The sequence below is a fragment of the Haemaphysalis longicornis genome, unplaced genomic scaffold, assembly GCF_048455015.1.
Source record: "Haemaphysalis longicornis isolate Haplotype H1 unplaced genomic scaffold, Haemaphysalis longicornis Haplotype H1 scaffold_12, whole genome shotgun sequence".
Classification (NCBI taxonomy): Eukaryota; Metazoa; Arthropoda; class Arachnida; order Ixodida; family Ixodidae; genus Haemaphysalis; species Haemaphysalis longicornis.
Genome location: NW_027526225.1, coordinates 102,824,299 through 102,845,717, shown reverse-complemented (window position 1 = coordinate 102,845,717; position 21,419 = coordinate 102,824,299). Strand labels below are relative to the sequence as shown.

The 21,419-nt window shown below is 46.7% G+C and overlaps 1 protein-coding gene across 2 annotated transcripts in view; it reads left to right on the top strand.

Annotated features, from left to right (window-relative positions):
* Positions 1–21,419, top strand: part of LOC144163133 (uncharacterized) — a 176,433-nt gene that overhangs the window by 34,693 nt on the left and 120,321 nt on the right. For both annotated transcript variants that reach the window (XM_077693951.1, XM_077693949.1), the window contains exon 2: positions 10,383–10,460. In XM_077693951.1, coding sequence (XP_077550077.1) covers positions 10,383–10,460 — 78 coding nt within the window. The remainder of the gene's footprint in view (positions 1–10,382; positions 10,461–21,419) is intronic.

The window sequence follows — 21,419 nt, the reverse complement described above, 5'->3', positions numbered from 1 at the left end:
GCCCAACAACCCCGCAGCGTTGCGCTTTCCTTCTCTTTAATTTTGTTACCATTATTCTACCCCCCCCCCCCCCCTCTCCTCCTTCTACCTAGTGGCCGTGGCGCGGCGTAGGATAGTAGCGGGCGCGCGCGCGCGTTTTTTTCAAACAAGACAAACACACCCTCCTCCTCTCCCGCTACACACACGAGCAACACACGCACACTGTTTCATCTCAGCGCCGGCGGCTTGTCCGAGTCCTCGTGCGCCAAAAAGTGTGCGACGGACCTCTCCTTATGCAAGAGTAGGGTACCCGCCCGGGCACGGCACAGCGCGCGGTCCGTTTGGAGAGGTTTTTTGGGTTTTGAGGAGCGCTGGGTCGGGAAGTGGGGGGGAGTGGGGGTCTGCACGTCGGCGGCGTGCGCCTGGAGTCCGGGGGGGGGGGGGGGGGGGGGGGGCTTGCGCCTTTCTCGCCAAGCGGGGAGGGGGAAAAAGGCGCCCTGCACGCGATGCCGTCTCCATGGAGACGCGCAAACACAGGCTGACTCAGCAGCTGCCGCTTCCCAGGCGCCCCTCTCTCTTTCCCTCTTCCGCTCCTTCGTTTACCTTGCTACACTCCCCACCTCTCTCTCCTTCTGACTTTTTTTTTTCTTTCTCCTCGTGGTATTAACCCCTTTTTGGCCTTTATAAGTTCTATAACTCGCGCGCCGGGTTGGTCCCTTTAATCACCCTCCCCTCCGCCTCATGTTAGTATTTTTTAAAGCGGGCGGGCGCTTGTCCGTTCCTCGGAGTCTCTCTCTAGATGCCCCTTCCCTGCGTGTGTGTGGTTGTAAAGGCGCCGCTAGGTGGCGCTGGCTACCACGCCGAGTCACTCGCGCAACTCGCCCGCCGTGTTGAGGGAGACTGGGGATCCCAGGGCGAATCGTAGTAGCAAGAAAGGCTGCGGGTTAGTTTTTTTAAGGGTAGGTGGGGGTCCTAACGATGCGTGTTGAAGGAAAATGAACGAGGAAAAAATTAAAACTGCCATTCCTGTATACGTCTGTATGCTTGATGGATGTCTGCGTTGGGTGTTTTTTTTTCTGTTTTTTTTTCAAAACGGCTACTCTGGCTGTCCATTATGAATGTAGTGTTTCTCGTCTGGACGTTCTCTTTTTTTTGTTTCAGGTTGTTTGAGTATTGCCGGAATGAGAAGCAGTTCTCACTGGCTGGTTAACGTGAAGAGCACGCGTTTACACATTCTGCTTCTCTGTAAAGCATCTCCATCGACACTGCGACCAAGACGCGAAGGATGTTGAGGACGTCGTAAAAGTTTTGGAACACACTAAAAGAATATGGGCGACTTATAAATTAGGTACGAAGAACATTCTTAGAAATGCGTTTCACCGTAATTATAGAGACTGCGGGATGATAAGAGTGCTAGCAGATGTAATGTTTGTGTTTTTGCGCCACTGTCGACAACGACCGCGTTATTGTATTCCCTTTTGTTATGATTGTGCAGGTAGTGCTTGACATAGTTACTCTCAGGATTTCGAACCGGACGTTCATGACTGGATACATCATCATCAGCCCAACGGTGCTACCGTTGATGTCTTTACACTGTGCGTAAATAAATACGGCACGGCACGATGCACTGATGAAGGCGTTGCAGTTGGCATTGGAAAAAAAAACTGAAATTCCTTACACAGCAGCGGCAACTACCAAACATTATGCAAGAGAACCTTACTCAGTGACGTACATAACAAACGTAAAATGTTCTTTCAATGGCTGTGTGTTCCGCAATTACATTGCAGAAAACACGACTAAAAGTATTGGTCGTATATACGGCTCTGTCAACATGAAGGTATTCTTAAGTTCGTATTGTTCAAGTAGCAGTTGTCATTAAATATAAGCGGCAGTTTTGGTTTCCCATTTTGAGTTGGGGATGCTGAACGATACGATGCGAGCTTCAGCAACGTCCGGACGCTTCATAGTTTCGCGGACAAAGTTTAATTTCCGGCAGGGAAATTTGTCGTATCTCAAACCGCGCTTACTTAACATTTCTCAAACCAGAATTGCGTGTAAACAGTGGAACTTATGAGAAATGGTGTTAGGGTTATCACATTCCTGAAGCCGTAGTTATCATATGAGAATCAGACCGATTTGCTCGTCTCACGAGGGTCCAAAGTCGCAAATATCGCAAATAACATTATATGCGCGAACAAAACGTGCCGTCGCGTAATGGGGGCACGGAAATTTGTGGTATTCCTTGGCTGGCAGCGTTGCGAAATGTCTTTTTGTTAGCAATTTCTTCCGAATGTTCTTAGCTATACTCCAATGCTCTAAAAGTGTGTTTGTTAAAACGTCACCAGCAGAAACTGAAAAGTAAGACGAAGGAGGGGCTACTACATGCGGCGTAAGCTAAGAAATAAAACTGCAGAACAGAATGTCTACAAGTAACGTTTTAGAAATTTCAGAAGTCACACTTTTCTCTTCCTAGTGTAATGGACAGGAAAATTATTGCTTCAGTACTAACGGCGGCTATAGCAGTATCACACAAAAAACTTGTGTGCAGGTAGAGGCTAACCAGGGGGGAATTCCCTACTGCTTAATTGCGCAAATGGGAAGGGGCATCCACTTGAGTACAAACCAAATATAAACTTGATGCTTCAAGCATCAGCAAATAGTAACCGCTTGGCTTGTTCTTTCGATATGTGGGGTATTGAGGCGATTTGGCTTACGTTCGCTTAGGGCAGTATCTTGGCATGAATCGCACTTTCTGGTCGATTCTGGTTACCGAAATAAAACCCACGATTTCAAGAAACAGCGCACTGTAGCGTAAGCATTAGGAGCAACTTGGCGGTGAATAATAGAGGGTGGTATATTGCCCGTGAAGTGAAACTGCTGTTTCTAGCTTTGTTTAGGCACTGAACACGAATGTAAGAACGGCTGTAGGTATAGTTGATTTCACAAGCTAAGTGCAACATTGTGGAGACTACGTCGTTGTCAACAGTCCGTCCAGTGAGCACGCCTAACTCACCGTGAAGAGGCCTTGAAAGGACATTTCAGTCTCCCCTCTCCGCAAGTGGAATCGCAAAGCCCGAGCGCCTTGTGTCGCTTCCTTCATAATGAGTTAGGTGCCTTCAGTGGGTGGACTGTTCACAACAACAGTGCGGCACGTAGCTTGTTGAATAAACTATCGGGGGGAGAGAGAGAGAGAGAGAGAGAGAGAGAGAGAGAGAGAGAGAGAGAGAGAGAGAGAGAGAGAGAGAGAGAGAGAGAGAGAGAGAGAGAGAGAGAGAGAGAGAGAACTTTGCACAAAGGGGTAGTTTCTCAGCCGTGTGCTGGTTTCTGCAAGGCCCTGCGGAAGAGGGCCCTGCGGAAGACGTCTTTCGTGGAAACGTTGGCCACAGTTTTTCATTTGCTAATAATTATCTTTGTACTATTAAAGTGCTGTACTTCCGATGAATTGCTTGCTCACATAATTATAATGAGAAAAACGAAATTTCGTTTTGTACTTTGGGAAACTATACTGAGAGAAAGGCTATATTTTGCCAGAAAAACTTCAGCTTCCCGAAAATGTTTCGCTTTCACTGCGAAGGTCACCGCGGGAGACAATCGCCTCCGCGGCTTGCGGCAACACTAAAGCGACTGAACAACCAGTGGGCCCACTCCTCAGAGCCTACTCAACCACAGAAATGTCACGAGTGCACTCCGAATAAGCATGCAAGCCTTTGTGTAGTGAAGCCCCCTCCTTCACGGTGCAAGGAGATCGTATGTAGGCGTTGAGGGAGAAAAAAAAAAAAAAAAACCACCTGGTCTCGTGGCGTGAGTAGCCGTTGAGTTAGAGCTGAAATAGCGGCGGCCCACTGCTGGGCTCCGGCTGCAGCGGCAGCCGAACGTTTCGTGATCCGTGGCCGTCTCACGCCATGTCGTCGAGGGGCCGCACACGGAGAGTACGTGGTCACCCTGCGGACTCTTTTACGTGGAACAGCGGCACCAGCCTTTTACGTTTGGAAATGCGCCGTGTCTGAAGTCTTAGAGTGCGCGGCTTGAGAAACTGCGAGTTAAAACCGCGATCTGTGCGCTAAACAGCGGAATCAGGAGCGTCGCTTTGTATCGTCGGGAAGGCGATAAGTTTCGGCTGGAAAGTACCGTATTTTTGCGCGTATAACCAGCACCAAAAATGCGAAAATTTCGGTGGCAAAGTAGGGGTGCTGATAATACGCGGGGTTTTTCCTTTGGTGCAACAACCTTGCATTTAGTGCAACAACCTTGCAACAACCTTGTTGTACAACCTTGTGTACAACTGGGAAGACTGCGGCTGAAGTGATAGCTTTAAGCGAAAGCAGTGACAGTGAGGGAATTGTTACTTTCGTCTTGCAGTCAGTGTATTCTACTTGCTAAATATGCGCTTTTTCTGTCTGCGTAGTATGTGATGTGTTGCTTAAGCAGTAGCTTTGGTGCCGCCTTTCCTGTATCAAATGTGCAAGCCATACGCGAGGATTTTTTTTTCCGGCGGGCTGGAAGTGGGGGTGCGGATTATATGCAGGGGCGGGTTATACGCGCAAAATACGGTATGCTATGAACGGAATCGCCAGCTCAAGTACCTGGCAGTGATTTTTCTTGGGGCTCTAAATGTCACGATGACGTCACGCGGTCGGTTCGCTTTACAGCCTCACCTGACGGTGGATTTTCTTTTCTGCTTTCGGCTCCGCGGCATGCAAATGGCATCGTCGTATTTTGGATAACTTTAAAAGGCAGCGCTAATGAAAGGTGAGACACACAACCAGATTTCGTGGGGGGAAATTTTTGCCTCAAAATATCACAAACACTATAAAAAACGTAGCAGGCGGAGGTGAGGTAACTCCCAGACTAGCGAAGCGTTAAGCTGGTGACGACGGCTTCCATCACGGACCTAACAGAGGCTCGTCGATTGTCGAAACATTAGCTATATCGTGAGGCTTTCTCTAACACAATGCCTTCCCATGTCCGATGTTCTCACAAGTTTCACATTTACCCATAATGGAAGGACACATTTAGGAAGCAAGCAGCGCAGGACCTTTGGATCCGAATGGTGAGAATACGGGGCATAATACCCGTACTGTGCTTTTCCTTGTTTGTCTAATTTGCTCGTTGAGTTTTGTGCCATCTGGCCCTCACTAACAATCCCGATTAAAGCTTTATTTTAGTCCTTCTCTATACCAGCCCTTTAGGAAAATATTTTTAATGAGGTACCACAAACTCACTCACTCACTCACTCACTCACTCACTCACTCACTCACTCACTCACTCACTCACTCACTCACTCACTCACTCACTCACTCACTCACTCACTCACTCACTCACTCACTCACTCACTCACTCACTCACTCACTCACTTCGTCCGTACGTCCGTCCGTCCAAGCACTCACGACACAGCGCCGCCAAAACTCAAAGCACATGCAAGCGCTGCAAGGCACGAGGCCTAATCGCCGCCTACCGTATTTGCATGATTCTAATGCGCACCTTTTTCGCTCAACGTAACCTCCTAATTCGCTCGTTACAATCGGGCTCAAAGCCGCCACCGGCTTCATAGCGGCCAGCAGCATTTCTATGTACATTTGTGGACAAATGAAACTCGAACGCAAAAACATGAACTAGAACCTCCGAACAGCGCGATTTCTTTCCTTGCAAGTGAAATTGCCACGTGGCTTTATTACAGTGACAATGTTTGGAAATGTGTTTTGCCAAATATACCACTTGCGAGCCGTTATGTGCTCCCCACTATCTTTCATTGCGTGTTCTGCTTCACATTTTCGTGTTCCCATTTCATTTGTCCATGACTGTACACGAGCGCCTCCAAAAACACAATTCAATCCAATCAAAAGAAATTTTTTTAAAGCGAAGCTGTATTGTCCTCACTGATGCCGTTGTACGCCGATACGCCTTGCAGGAAAGCCAACTTTCCCTGACGATGATGATGAATGATCGTGGGTGAGGGGAAAGAAAAAAGAAACGCTCCCCGTGGCCGAAGTTGAACATGGGCCCCTCGCGCTATGAATCGGGCGCATATCTGATTGCTCCCTTATCACACGGTCGAAGCGAACGGGAAGCAGCAGGCACCGATTCGCGTTGTACTCCCGAAACCTAAACGTTAGGCCTACGGTGTGCCCACCCGAGAGTAGCTGTGGGTACCCTTACGAAAATGCTATATATGGCCATATATAAAAATTGCCATATATGGCCACGTCAGGAATTGGGCATATGTGGCCATATATGGGTGTGCCATATATGGCCATATATGCCAATTCCTGACATGGCCATATATGGGTGGGGCCATATATGGATGTAGGCCATATATGGCCTTATATGCGCAATTCCTGACGTGGCCATATATGGGCGAGGCCATACATAGGTAAGCCATAGCAAGTTATAGCCGGATATGAACACATATATAGCTATATATGGCCACATATAATTTATATATGGGCCATATATGGCATTTTCGTAAGGGTATGCTAGAAAAGTGGTGCGTACCTCCAGAGTAGCACGTACTCGCAGTGTGGGATAGGCCAACAAAAGAATCCATCACGAGCAAGCTTCGCGTTCAACCATCGTCGTCGTGAGACGGAGGGGTGCATGACCCGCCGCAGTGGCTCAGTAGCTAAGGCGTTGCGCTGCTGAGCACGCGGTCGCGGGTTCGATTCTTGGCCGCGGCGGCCGCTTTTCCGGTGGAGGCGAAAAGCAAAAACGCCCGTGTGTACGAAAGTTCGGCGCACGTCAAATATTCCCAGGAGGTCAAAATTAATCTGAAGCCACGTGCGCCTCATCGCCTGCGTTGCGTCGGCGCGTTAAACCCTACAATCAATCAATCAATCAATCAATCAATCAAGGAAGCATGATTTTTTTCTCGAAATTTCTTAAGCAAATTTTCCTGGGCGTTACGATTGGGGGCGTATTATAATCGTGCAAACACGGTATTCTCCCCTCCTTGTTTTCTCTCAGTCGTCAGGCAGCCCGTCGTCTGTTATGCGCGCGTTTCCGCAGCAACGCGTCGTGCTCGCGACCAGCCCGATCCTCGTGTTCTCTGGCTCCGGCAGGAACGCACGTGTCGGCTTCCGAGCATCGGCCCGGACAGATTGCGGGAGTGCCGGGAGTTCCCCGCCGCCGAGAAGAAGGGGGACGGAATCAATGGAGCACGTGGCTGCACGCACACAGTCACTCCGCGCCGCGAGCACGCACCCACCCGGTCGGCGCCGTCGCCAACGGACAAGCGAGACTAGCGGCGATGCCGCGACCGTGAATCGCGTCCCCATTTCCCTTTATTCAATGTTCTCTTGCCTTTTGTTTCCACTTGTATGGCGTCCTGGTTCCGGTTTGGAAACCGACATTGATGTCGGTAGTCAAGCGTTTCACGCGTAATATCAAGCTCGCCAAACTGTGCAGCCGCAGCCAAAATAAGCACACACGCGTTTTTACTGCAATACTCTACAACGTCTCTACTGAAGTACTCTGCGAACGACTCCTCCGATACAGCCTCCCAGCATCCGGCCCCCTTTCCAAGACCAGCACAAAGCTGCTAGAAAGTATGAAGGCCCGAGTCCTGCGGTTTTGTCTCGGCCTTCCGAAGACAATTTATACGTTGAGGACCCTCAGATAGTCTAGGCCCTGCTTTCCCAGTGTAAGAGAAGAAAAGCTTCGAACACATCCGCGGTGCGAATAGGGCTCCTGGACACCCGTTGATTTCTAGCTCCACCTTAAAGTTACATGACATTCTATATTCTTGTGCCAGAAGTACCGTGCGCAATTCGTCTACCGCCCTGGATGTATTCCCACTAACGAATCGTCGCCGCAATACCGGGCATCAGCAGTAAATCCAGGCTGCCGGATACCTGAGGCACTTTACCCTGAAGCACATTTGAAGTGCTGCACGAACCACCAACATATTTACACCCATGCATCTGTGGAGGACCCATCTTCGACGGTGGGCATCTGAGTCCCATCGACGCGGACCACAATTGCGGCCAGGTTAAGCCACAAAACAACGTCGACGACCTCACAACTTCCAGCTTTGCGCTCTGTTTGGCAGTACAAGAAGCTTCTGTGTGGTTGATTCACGAGCGGCACTTCAACAACCAGCCATGATTCAAAAGGAGCAGCTGGCCCAAGAAATACACTCTCTGCTTATCCAGGCTTCCAGCTTGCTCAACGACGTAGTGTTACAGTGACAACCTGGACATTGTGTGGTGATTGGAAATGTGGGGGCCGACTGAACAGTTTGGGCTTCCCACACCCAGTCTAGCATTATCATCTCCATTCCATTCACCGACGTGATGCCGCGATGCTTGCGTGCTTTGTGGCGCGGCAGTTACAACTATAAATATGGAAAGACAGATGAAAAAAATTATCAGCCACTGTATAGAATTGACCCCGCCTGCACTTTCGGAATGCCGTGTGGCCTGGGAAACCGTGACGAAGCATTTGTTCGGCGCATTCGCTTCAACGCCTCTTCCACCGACCACTACTTGCACGAGACGCTCAGCGTCGCGTCCCCTCACTGCCACACTTGCAGTGTTCGCGAGGACATAGACCATGTAGTGCGTCACTGTGTCCCTGTTTTGATACCCCACGGCTATGAAGACAACTTTGGGACTGCGTGCTGGTGCACCAGTAAAACTTAGCGACGTAATCGGTGCGTGCCACTCGACTGCAATGGCGACACGGAGTACAAGGGCTTTAGTGTCATTTCTCCGCGACTCCGGCCTGAACAAAACTCTCTGAACGTTTGCCTTAACTCTACTACTACCCGTGTGCTGTGTGTGCGTTCCTGTATTTCAGCTTCTGCGTGCTTATCTGGGTTTGTTAGTGTTTTGGGGGGTCTTGCGCCGTCGCTTGTTTCGCTTCTTGTCGCCTCTCTCATGTCCATATGGAGTAGCAAGCCAGGCTCGCTGCTAGGCTGACTTCTCCTTATTATTAAAGGCCTCCCTCGTCCTCCTCCTTCTGATTTGGTCTGCCAGAAACTTTGGAACAACCTAGTAAGAAAGGACTACCATTGTTTTCGGTATGTCCGGTGACGACTGTGAATAGGCTACGCGAACGAGGTTTAAATACCCGCCGCGGCGGCTCAATCGCTAAGCAGTGGTGTTGCTGAGCCCAAGGGTGCCGGTTTGATTCCAGTCGCGGCGTCTCCTTTTCAGACGGAGACGAAGAGCGAAAACGCCCGTGTGTCGATATTTCGGCGCCCGTCAAAGATCCATCGGTGGTCAAAACATAATCCGAAGCTCTCCACTACCATGCCCATCATAGCTCATATGTGGCTTCGGCGTGCTAAACGCCATCACTTGAACATGGTTATGACAGGATAAACCAATTCCGTGGATGGGCAAGGCCTTCTTTTTAACGTTACGTATTATTTTTTTTTGTGGGGTGGGGGGCACCTGATGTCACGTTTCACGTCCGCATCAGTGATGAGCAGAGCTTTATCTTATAGGCGGAGTAACGGTGAAACTGTCGTGGAGAGTATACAAAGTGTTCGAAAAAAAGTACCTTGCGCTTATTCGCTTGCTTTAACTTGACTTCGCAGACAGGACAACACAGTCCGTTTGATAACACGTTCCGCCTGTCAACACCATCGACGTCGTTCATGTTGTTGCTGCATACGTGACATACGGCCGCCAATCGGGCGCTTTCTTGATGATGTGTGATAAATTAAAGAAATGGCTAGTAAGGAAGACGTGAAGATGCGTTGACATGCCACACGCCTCCGTGGGACAAGCTTTGGATGCACGTTCCGGCGAAACGCAGATCGCAGGCTGCCACGTGAACTGTGTCACGCGTATACGCCGAGCGTGAGCTGGGGGCCGCCATTGTGCCAGGGCACAGCGCTCCGCGGCCAAATGCGTAGCGTCGCCGCACCATGACAATCAGGCGTCAGCGCTCTTATTAATGTATCTGCCAGTCTCTCCCCACAACCGCAGATGAGACAATAGAACGCGCGCCAAACGCGCTAGTCGTCTAGGAGGAACGCAGACAACCGCAATGTCTTCTCGCCTTCTGCCCAAAGACAGCGCGGTCTTGGCGCGGAATGCTTGGAATCGCTCGCACCGCCGTACCGTCGTAGCTGCTTTGTCGCTTTCCGTTAATACCAAATGTCGCCGTTCGATTCGCGTGACGTTTATTAATAATTGTGCCCACATAGTGGCTCCTCAATTGCCCTTGTCGCTTTGATTCCTGTTCCCCTCCCCTTTCCCTCGTATCAGCGAGCTGCCGACCTTCGCATTTATTTCTGCATTTGCTCTGGAGTGCAGTTTTCCAAACGCTATCCGCCGCAACGCTTCCCGAGTGATCCCCATTCGGTGACAGCGTCGTCCTTTTTCTTTTTTTCTTCGTTTGGCGCACCGCACTTATTTCCGTCCCCTTCCGTTTTTTCTTCCCTTTCCCATCTGCAGTGAAAATGAACGCTCAGAGCCCCAAGTTGGACGCCGCTTGCCCTGCCCGCACCAGCAGTTTGTACACAGCACACTCAAGTGAGTTTTTGCCCCACCTCGTTGCACTCTGCGCATGCGCGCCTTTCCTACCCCACTTTCTTTTTTTTTTTTTTTTTTTTGGTCTCGTGTTTTTCTTGTGTCTGCTGTCTCGGCTGCCGCAGTGGAGCTTCGTGCAGTCACCGGCAGGTGGCAGCACTAGTAGCGCTTCGTACAGAGTGCCTTTGTATCGGCTGTATCGCTTCTGGTTGCGTTCGAATTCGGGGACAGCTTGGTAGACAGGTTACGAAGCAGTCTAACTAGACATCTAAAGGAATAAAACTGGAACGGCACCGCGGTCCCAAACGCTACACCAACGCAGACGACAGCCTCGTAGCAGACATGTTGAGAAACGCAAGCCGCATGTTTCGTAAATACTATTACCGTTATTATTACAAACATTACGGGATTTAAAAATAAAACAAAATTAAACTAAATATTTCAATAAAAGATCAACTGCTTGTGTTTCAAAATTAATACGCAAAAAGGTGGCGCTGGCGTCACTTATCAGTTTAGACAGGAAGGTAGCCTGCATCGTTGCTGACTGTGATGCCGTCTCCTCGAAGCAGACTGCTTCGTTCGAATTGGGACGGGGCTTAACATGGCGGGCTGTCCGCGAAGACGACAACGAAGCCGTTTAGAGGGGAAATTGTCCTTCGGCTTTGTGCTTGGCTTGGCATAAATTTGTGTTCTGATCCCTGAAAATCAGTATAAAATTTAATTACTGAAATGCAGTTTCTCCGTGAAGCACTGAACTTTTTACGGGTTCACAAGATTAAATCGCTCAATCCGATCAGTCAGGATAAACCACGACGAGTCAACGCAGGCGTTTAGCCCGGGAATCCTTCCTCGTCGCTTTTTCTGGTTCATTCTACTCACCCTTTTGCGTGTACAGTCACTCTGAAGAACGCGTAAGCATAACAAAATGTAGTGTAGGACTAGGGAACCGAATTTTCGCTGTCCGGTTGTAGTATTTGTAATATACTGTAGCTATATGCCAGGTCAGTGTTATGCGAAGCCAGTCTGGTATGCATCAAATTCGGTTACTATTGAGAACATTGTCCCTGTGCTGTGTGGAGGACTCCACACTGAAATTTCAACGGTTACAGGGTTGAACTTAAAGCAATGCCCAGCTAAAGCCAAGAGATTTTAGAAAACGCAGACTTTCAGCTATAAGCAAATTCATAAGGAGCATGTCCTCGGGTATGTATATGTAAAGAAAATATTTGATGAACTCTGGCTCCGTATGCGTTATCTGGCCGACGATAAAATCACTGCGTTAAAATGGCTGTTCTCTCTAAAAATAGAGACGTTCTCCACTGCACCAGCGCGGAGACTATACTTAAAACATCAAAACACACACATATAACATGGCGTCATTTGGTTAGGCTAGTCTGCATAACCTAACCCAGACTAATGAGGAGCCACGAATTGTGCGCGTGCGCGAGTTGACAGAAGACTGCGGTATATCTTTACAACGGACGTTACTAGAGAATAGACCCTATAAAGACACAATGAGCCACCCTGAAGGAAGAAAATAAAAATAAGGTATAGTCAGATGAGCGATGATGACGGCACGTGTAAAAATGATGATGATGCCATCCTGATCATCAGTTGAGGTCAAGGGATATGGCAATTAGCGCAAGTTTAGTGCTGTTGCAGGGGGTGAAATCAAATGTTACAGCGCTCAGCGCCATCTGGAGAATGTTTACTTGTGGGTCGGTGTCTTATTTTTTAGTATAATACTCTTAAATTTCAAGGGTGTACCTGGCTAACTTTTGGTCGCCTATACCTCCAACCAGTGGAGAAACATCAAATAAGTCCACAAAACGAATTACACATGAACGGGAAAATCTCTGAGCAATATTAGTTCTTTCTGAAACATATAAGGCCCCCAGGAAGAGTCGCCGCAAAGGGCGCTGACAAACTGTGCGATAATATAATAAATAAAGGCTAGAATAGACAAAATGTTCGAAACGTTGACGAAACGAATGACAATCGAATGCATTTCTAAGCCAAGCTTTACGCAGAGCTGAGCACCCTACATCATTCGGTCATATTGGCGTTGAAAAATGTATGCTGTGTGTAAAACAGTGTTAGCATATTGGCGTGCTGGCATTTTTTTCTCACTTCGTTTCGAGTTTAGTTCTGTTTTGGTCGTGGGCCATATACCTCTCGGCTTCATTCCACAAAAGCCAGTCCACGCATTTGTGCCTGCCGGTGTTACTACTCGGGTACAAGTTAAGAACGGCAATGGAAGTTGCCGCTGTGCCTCATCACCGCAACCGGATGTTACTCCGCGCGACGCAAGTAGTGCGTTACTGGGAATATTTTGAATATGGCACGAGCAGTTTTCGTGATTTTTTGGACTTATAAGGCTTATAAGTTACTGCAGCGACGACAAACAAATTACGCGAGGAAAGGCAGACGATATCACGCATTCATAGAAATCTCTTTTCAAAACGCGCGCGCCCGTTTACATCCGCGTCTGTCGCTAAGGCGGAGTGATACCGTAGATAAGCTATTGCCGTTCTTAACTCGTTCCCGAGTAGGCCTAGTTTTAAGAGCTTGCTCTTTAAAAGAGCGTATGGAAAGGTGTGTAGCTTTTGCACTGGCTTCGCTGTTAGTGAAGTTTAGAATGTAATGTCTTCTTAAGCGGGTTGTGTTGAAGCCTCGCATCAAAGAAGCAGTGGAAAAATAGCACGCATGAGGTGAGCAGTGGAGTTTGAAGCGGCAAAATTAGTTACTGTAAGTATGGAAAAGTTTACGAGGCACGTTTGCAGTGATCTGAAGTAACGTTTCTCCGAGTCACTTCTCCAGATAATGTGCGTGTGAACAAACTAATATTTTCAGAATCACCTGGAACATACAGCCGTAGAGTAAAGGCTAGATTTGAAGGCAAACCAAGGTTTGCCGTATTTGCGCAACGCAGGCAGAACATTAGTCGACTTCTTCTGCATCCATGCATTCTACTGAATTCATGACCCAAATTGTTCATATAGATCTCGGTTACTTTAAAACTGTAAGCTTGAAAAGGGATTGTTTATATTAGTTTTAATATCTGGAATCGCCTTCCCAGCGTTCGTAAACTTTTGCTTCCGAAAGTACGTATGACGTAAACAGTCCGCCAGTGCGTTCCGAGCTTCGGAAAACTTATTGCGCCGTTACTGTGAGCTGTATAACATGACGTCATTCCTAGGCCATCATTTCGGTCCTGCGAAAAACTAACAGGAGCGTCGTTTAGGCAGCGAATGAAGGGCAGTACAACATAAGAGGTCTACCAAACGTTTCCAGCGTTAAAATACGCCAAGCCGTAAGAAAACATACTTAATAATGTTTTACTACTTATAGTTAATCGGTTATCTGCTTCGTTTTAGCCAGAAGAAATGAATGGATTTTGGCATTGTGATGCAATATACTAGCTGCAGTCTGCGTTTAGACAGCCTGGGTACACAAGTTTCTTCCGTGGTGCTCTGTAATCTTCAGAGTGCCTCAGTGACCCAGTACGCTGCCATTTGGGATAAATGGCGTTCACGTCCTTTACCGCTTAGGTATAAATTGAATGGAGCCACATAGCATTATCGACATTTTAATGTGCACATCGGCGTCAGTGGAAGTTGACCCCTTTAGGAAACGAAGAACAGCACTGAAGTGCTTTGGATACAACCTGATGCATATTGACTTCAGGCAACCCGGGAAAAGCCTTACTGTAAGCAAACCACATATTCAAGTGCTACGTCCGTGATTCCAGAGTTGGGGCTATTAGACCCACTGGCAAAACTTTTGTTGCTTCTTCGTACGTGCCTTTTAGCGTGCCCCTGTCTAAAAGGCCTCTCTGCACGCCCACTCTGGGCTTAGGCCTTAACTGGAAATAACAGTGCGTGCGAGTGACTGCGCGAAGCTCTGCTGCGTCGCTGTCTGGTTGCTACTGCCGCTGCTGCTTGCGCGCACCGCGACCAGGACCATTGCTGTTCGCACTCACGAAGAGCGAGAAAGCCACTCGCCAGCCGCACCTTTTCTCTCCCCCCTGCAGTCGACTCGCAGGTAATGTTGCTCTAACTGGCAACTCACCGGACTGTCCTGCGCTACGACGGTAATCACCGGGCTGAACCCCGTGCTACGTATTTCCCCGATGACTCAGCCCCACTCACGAACGTAACGCAACGAATGGGTTAGTTGTCTCCGCAAAATGATTCAGCCGTGCATGTCTTAAACTTCAAAAAGGTTTAACATTTATGTTTAAAATATATGCGAAAATTACCCACGAGAATTCTGTCTCGTCAACTACTTATGTTGACAACGCAATGCTCACTGGACTTGTTACTATAAGATAAATTACGTTGTGTCTCTATTTTCGCTTAGCTGATGCAATGGGCTTACCTTTCCGCGAAAGTCGACAACGCTAATGCTCACATGAGTTGTTACTATTAGATAGATTACGTTAAATTACCCACGAGAATTCTATCTCGTTAACTACCTTTGTTGACAACGCAATGCTCGCTGGAGTTGTACTATCAGATAAATTACGTTTTATCTCGTCAACTACATTTGTTGACAACGCAATGCTCAATGGAGTTGTTACTATAAGATAAATTACGTTGTGTCTCTATTTTCGCTTAGCTGATGCAATGGGCTTACCTTTCCGCGTAAGTCGACAACGCTAATGCTCACATGAGTTGTTACTATTAGATAGATTACGTTAAATTACCCTCGAGAATTCTATCTCGTGAACTACCTTTGTTGACAACGCAATGCTCGCTGGAGTTGTACTATCAGATAAATTACGTTTTATCTCGTCAACTACCTTTGTTGGCAACGCAATGCTCGCTGGAGTTGTTACTATAAGATAAATTACGTTGAGTTGTTGTTTTCATTAGCAGATGCAATGGGCTTATCTTTCCGCGTATGTCAACAACGCTAATGCTCATTGTTGTTAGTTCCTACCAGATAAATTACGTTACATTACCGACGAAAATTTTATCTCATCAACTCCCTTTGTTGACAACGCAATGCTCGCTCTGGAGTTGTTACTGTAAGATAATTTACGTTGTGTTGCTATTTCGCTTAGCTGATGCAACAAGCTTAACTTTCCGCGTATGTCGACAACGCTAAGGCTCACTGGAGTTGAACTTACGTTGAGTTGCTGTTTCACTTAGCTGATGCAATTTACTTACCACATGTCTTAGTGTCTGAAAAAGGGTTGTTGAGCTGATCAACTAGCAAAATCAAAGTTCAGTTTGCACTAAAAGTAAAAATAACGTGCACTGTGTTCACATATGAAATACATATGTATAAAAATAGGTCCTAGATCATGTGGCTGTGAGGGGACTTCCTGTAAGTAAGCACACAGACAAGTTGCAAAACAGTCATAGCAGCTAGTTTGACAAAAGTAAATGCAAGTAGAACAGTACACATAAGAACACAAGAAGGAAAACTGCAAAACGAAAATAGTGGTGATAATGTTCATGCAATACCAAGCTTCGTGAACAAAGAAACAAAGCGCACTTTGTTCGCATTTAAATTTCGCCAAGGAAGCTGCTCCAGATTGGAAGTGCCGCAAAAGAACCAGTGCGTTTACCATAGTTTGTGTTTCTTTGGTAATGAAAAGTTATTTGAAGCGAAAGGGGTGTAATTGTTATTAATTAGTGTTATATATTGGTATATATTGCCTGAACCGGAACGTAACGTAGGCTATTTTACGTCTGTGCTGGATAACCAACAAATACCATCTACAGTTCAACCTGAATGAAATATGGTTGGCTGATATTGAAACATCTTTGTGGCATTGACTACGAAATAAGTTACGGAATATTGGTGCTACAGGAATACGCAACGTACAAATGACGTCCTTTTCTCAACTTTAGAACAAGCATGTTCTCAGGACTCACGAATGACGAAAGAAGGACACAGTCGAATGACATTCATTCTCGAGGTTTATTTGAGAAAAAAGTACACTTGCACCGATAAGCGAGACATGGCAGCCGCGTAGCTGCAACCGGTGTCAAACACGAAATAAAGAAAGTGCAAAAGAACAGAGATGCCGCCCAATCAGTATCCGCGAAGGTTAACTCGCCGGTTTGGATAACACTTATCGCATGCTTAGACATGTGCCCAGAAAACGAATGTGCAGGAAGCGCACGATATCCCATATCACACTTGAGACCTGCTCGCCATTTCGTCGTAGAATGGCGGCATTATCAAATGCAGGCTCACCGGCACGAACACTGGAATGAGCTGCACAAAAATTCCAAAATGCATGTGCACAAAAACAGTTATGATATTCAAACGGTAAATAAAACCGCGTTAGAGATGTGGTCATTCAACGAATGAAAGAGACCTTGCTTGCGTTTCACAACGTTTAGGCATTTAGAAAAGTCGGCATCTCTGTGAGCCAGGGTGACAAGCAAAATTTGTCCGCCCACACTATTTGTGAGCACGGAAGCCGTACAAATTGACACTAAAGGCAGCGTGAACAACGAAAACACTGACTGTATAGATAGAGAGAGATAAAATTTGTTTATCAAGAGCAAATATTTACAGCACCGAAAAAGCACGAAACGCCGTAAAAGTTTTGGGAGCATTTCGGTGTTATTGCAGCATTGGTCCCTCTTCACAGAAACATCTCAGCAACTATGCTTCAAAATCTGGAAGAAAGAAAAACGAAGTTTTTGTAGATATTGCCGCTGCTTATAAGAGTGGCCAGGCGTGAGCTCTCCAACATCCGTCTCTTATAACTCGCGCTGGATCTTATCGAGCCTGAAATCTTGGCACAGGGAAATCTCGTCAATTAGAGCTCGGTTAATTAGAACTTCCGGTTAATTTGAACTAGTTGCGCCCTGGTCCCGGCACAGCCCTGTATATTTCAATGGGGGAAAAAGCCAATAATTCGAACGCGTCGGTATCCAGAACGGTTAATTCTAACTGGGATCCCCTGGTTGTCATTGCTCCTGGTAGAAGAAGTCGCCCAGAGTGATTACGATGTGTTGCAAATCCGAACAAACTAAATTTACTAGAGATGCAAAACAACGAAACAAACAAACAAAAAAACAACAGCGTGGCGCGCGAGCTTATTTCGCTTCTACAGAGGGCGGCGCGCCACCGGCGCCAGTGCTCCGGCGCATGCAATTATTATTAAGGAAACATTATTTGCAAAATCACCTGCCACAAACGTGTAGTATCACCTTATTCGCGATAACGAGCTCAAAGGTGGCATCTTTGTGTTCTGCCTACCCAGTGTGGCGCGATTTCTATTCATTCTAGCGCCCTCCCGCTAATTCCAACTCCGCTTAATTCGAACAATTTTATGGTTCCCTTCGAGTTCCAACTAACGAGCTTTTAGTGTATTTTTAAACTGCTGGGGTGCTCGTGCATTCGAGCGTTTTGTATATCTAAGCTGAATGACCACATTTCACGCGAACAGAGTACATGTGTCAAGGTGAACTTGCTGGCACATTCGCCCCTGCTGAAGCTTGCGCGTGTATGTATGCATTACTGGGCGCACGTGCGCGCTGCTTTAGCGGGTGCCAGAAAAAAATGTAGCAACACCTGATGTTTCTTTTTATCTTGAAATAGTGGATTGTGTCACCTTTTATGAATCTGGTAAAACATTATTTCAGACGTCTTAACGAGGGGAAGGTTTGTGATATGCACTACATGTTGTTAAACCCCCATCGTACAAACAAACGTAATTACGGTATTTTCACGGTATGACAAGGTGACATATTAAGAAAGAGAGAGACTAGAAAAAAGTGTGTCATCGGTTTTAGCGAGGGTTTTAGAATTTGGGTAGTTGTATTTGGAAAGAGCGAAATACGAGAAAATGCATGCTAAGGAGACGGGCGCAGACATCGGTATTTTCAAGCGAACTCTACTAAGAAACAATTAACATTTAAATAGCATTTAGTCAACATGCCCAATATAGGAAGACCAGCAAAAGAAATGCACAGGAAAGAACTCACATGGATAATAAAACCGCCGATTTTGTGACTTCAGACACTCGTAAAACGCATATCCTTATTTGATAACGTAGAAGAAAAAAAAACCCAACGCAATCTTTTTTGAGTAGGAGTATCTTTACGGCCTCAATAGTTCGCACGTAATTTTATCTTTGATTTCGCTCAGAACTTGGCACTTGTCAAACCGGGGATTAAAGCCGCAATACCGGCAGTGCGAGAGACACCATAAACGACTTTTTATATAATTCTCTTTAACGTGGCTGCCTAGTAGCTTGCATTAGAGTTTTGGTATGACGACATCAATATTTTATAAACACTGAACTACTAATCATGATCTTTATTGGTAGACCGGTGAGTTTTTGTTTATTTCTCGAGTGTGTCGTCATGAGCCACACCTATTAAATACACGGAAAGTACGCGCCCAGCGACAAATGCAGGTTGCCTTTCATTTACAAAGATTTATTAGCTAAACAAACACAAACAGCGAATTAGCTTTGGGTGGAGCTGACCATTCTTCTCTTTGCCTTTTAACTGGGGCGGTATTGTCGTGTTTTGTCCACTTTGGGTTCGTTTTAAAAGCGTCCGTTTTGAGCAAACCCTGATTGGCTAAAAGCGAACACCCGGATGTGACGCCATGCAAGCACGGCGGAGCTATGAGCCGCTGCTTCTCGGAGCAGACGATTTGGACCAGACGATTTTTCGTCGCCTTGTTGTTGGTTCGCTGGCGGAACAATAAACACACAAAAGATAGTTTTAAAAACGTTTCGTCGTTTAAAATGTGTTTACAAGATCAGTTGCGCAAAAGTCAACCCAAAACTCGCCTATAACTGGATGTACGTCATAATAAAACGGACACAAAACGGACGTTTTCAAAACGGACAAACACGAGAATACCGCCCCTGTTGGAGCATGCATAAATTTTACGATAGGCAATGAGACCCTAGCATCAAATTGCAATCCAAACACGTGCGTAGTAAAAAAAAGAGAAAGGGGGGAGGAGCTAGGGGTCTGGAAGAGCTTGTAAAACAACGTCCGCGTCACGTGTTTGGGAGCAGCTTTCTTTCCTTTTATGTCGTTGCGCGATGAGGGTAATGTGGAAATACATGTCACGTAAGTTTGACATTTCATAAGGCAGTCGGGTGACACGGTTTCGTTCGTTCTTCACCGTTGTGTAAACATTAATCGATTGCTTAAGACTGCGGCGTGTGAGCGCGCAATCAAACCATTAAATACGTAGAGCACAGATGGTAAAAAACAGAGTATACGAAGGTGGAAAAGGAACACGTGACTGTAACCTATGCGCCTGGAGAGGAACAGCGCTAGGGAAGAAATTACGGAGAAAAAAATGAAATAATTAGGGTCTACTTCTTCCTCGCTATTAGTCCTGACAGTTTACTTTTGCAGGGCTCTAAGCACTATGAGAAAATGTTTTCAGAGCCACTGAATTTTATTCTTGTGCAAATATCGTGTTCCAAAAAAAGAAGAAAAAAAGGCCCATGTATCTGGTTACTTTGCTGCAAATGTCGTTGAAGGGCGAAAGTCTTCAGCCAACCCTGCCACGTACATGCCTGTATTTTCATCCCCCTCCCCCCCCCCCCCCCCCACCTCACGCTCTTTCACTTCCGTATCGCTCCTTCCACGATAAGCAGGGAGGAGATTCGCTAAAGGCAATTCAATTTTCGCGCGTTCCACTGTTCCGGCGCCATCTATTGGACCCTTTCGTTACTGTTGAACTTGGAACGCCGCTACGTAGCCCAGACTCGTCGAATGCACTCTGTATTTTCCGGTCAAAATATTGTTTTCAGCGCTTACTTTTTTTTCTTTGCTGTGGCAAAAACAAAGCCATGTATATTTAAATTCAACTTATGTGTTGAAGTTTGTCTCAAATATCCCCAATGTTATCCTTTTTTTCAACAATGATGACTACAATGAGGTGTGTTTCCACATTTTGAGTGCTGAAAAGTTTTGTGGTTCGGAAATGTTTTGCCTCTCGTTCAAGTATTCGTCTATTTTTAGCTGGAAGGCTCAATCGAGGGACAGACAGACAGACAGACAGACAGACAGACAGACAGACAGACAGACAGACAGACAGACAGACAGACAGACAGACAGACAGACATTTTCGGGTTTAACTTGCCCAAGAAAGACTATCGCCTTTGAAAGGATTTTAAGCTTTTCTTAGAGGACGCAGTCGTAGAGGTAAAGTCATCATCAACATCATCATAATCATCATCATGTCTACACCTACTGCAGGGCAAAAGCCTCTCCCCTAGATCTCCAATTATCCCGGTCCTGTGCTAGCTGCGAAAAATTTATCCCCGCAAACTGCTTGATCTCATCCGCCCAACTAACTTTTTGCCGCCCCCTGGCACGCTTGCCTTCTCTAGGGATCCACTCCGTCACCCTTAATGACCAACGGTTATCTTGCCTTCGCATTACATGCCCTGCCCACGACTATTTCTTCTTCCAAATTTCTAATAATATGTCCTTGACGCGCGTTTGTTCCCTGATCTACTCCCCTCTTTTCTTGTCCCTTAATGTTACTAGGGTTGCCACCTGGCCGGTTTTTGACCGGATCGACCGCTTTTTAGACAGCGGGCCGTTTGCCGGTCTATACTTAAAACCAGCCGTTATTTGTCGGTTTTTTGGCCATTGGGCCATGATTATGATACTTTTGGCGTTTTATAAGCGTCAATTCAGCAACTACGACGATAAACATGTACCGAAAAGCTGCGCAAAGACACGTGAGCAAAGAAAGTACGTCACGTGTTTCCAGAAAATCACGTTAACATTTCCTTTTTAGATACTCTTACTATCTCTCTTAGTCACTTTCTGTACAAATTTTATGCTGATTTCTCACTAGGAAAACGTTACAACAACCGTAATTGCATGGCAAAATTCCCCGCATTTCCCCGAGGGGAAGAATGTGAAAGTGCGAATGCACGAGTTGAATTTGCGCGGTTCGGTAATGTTCGCGAAAGAGAGATCACACACACACACACACACA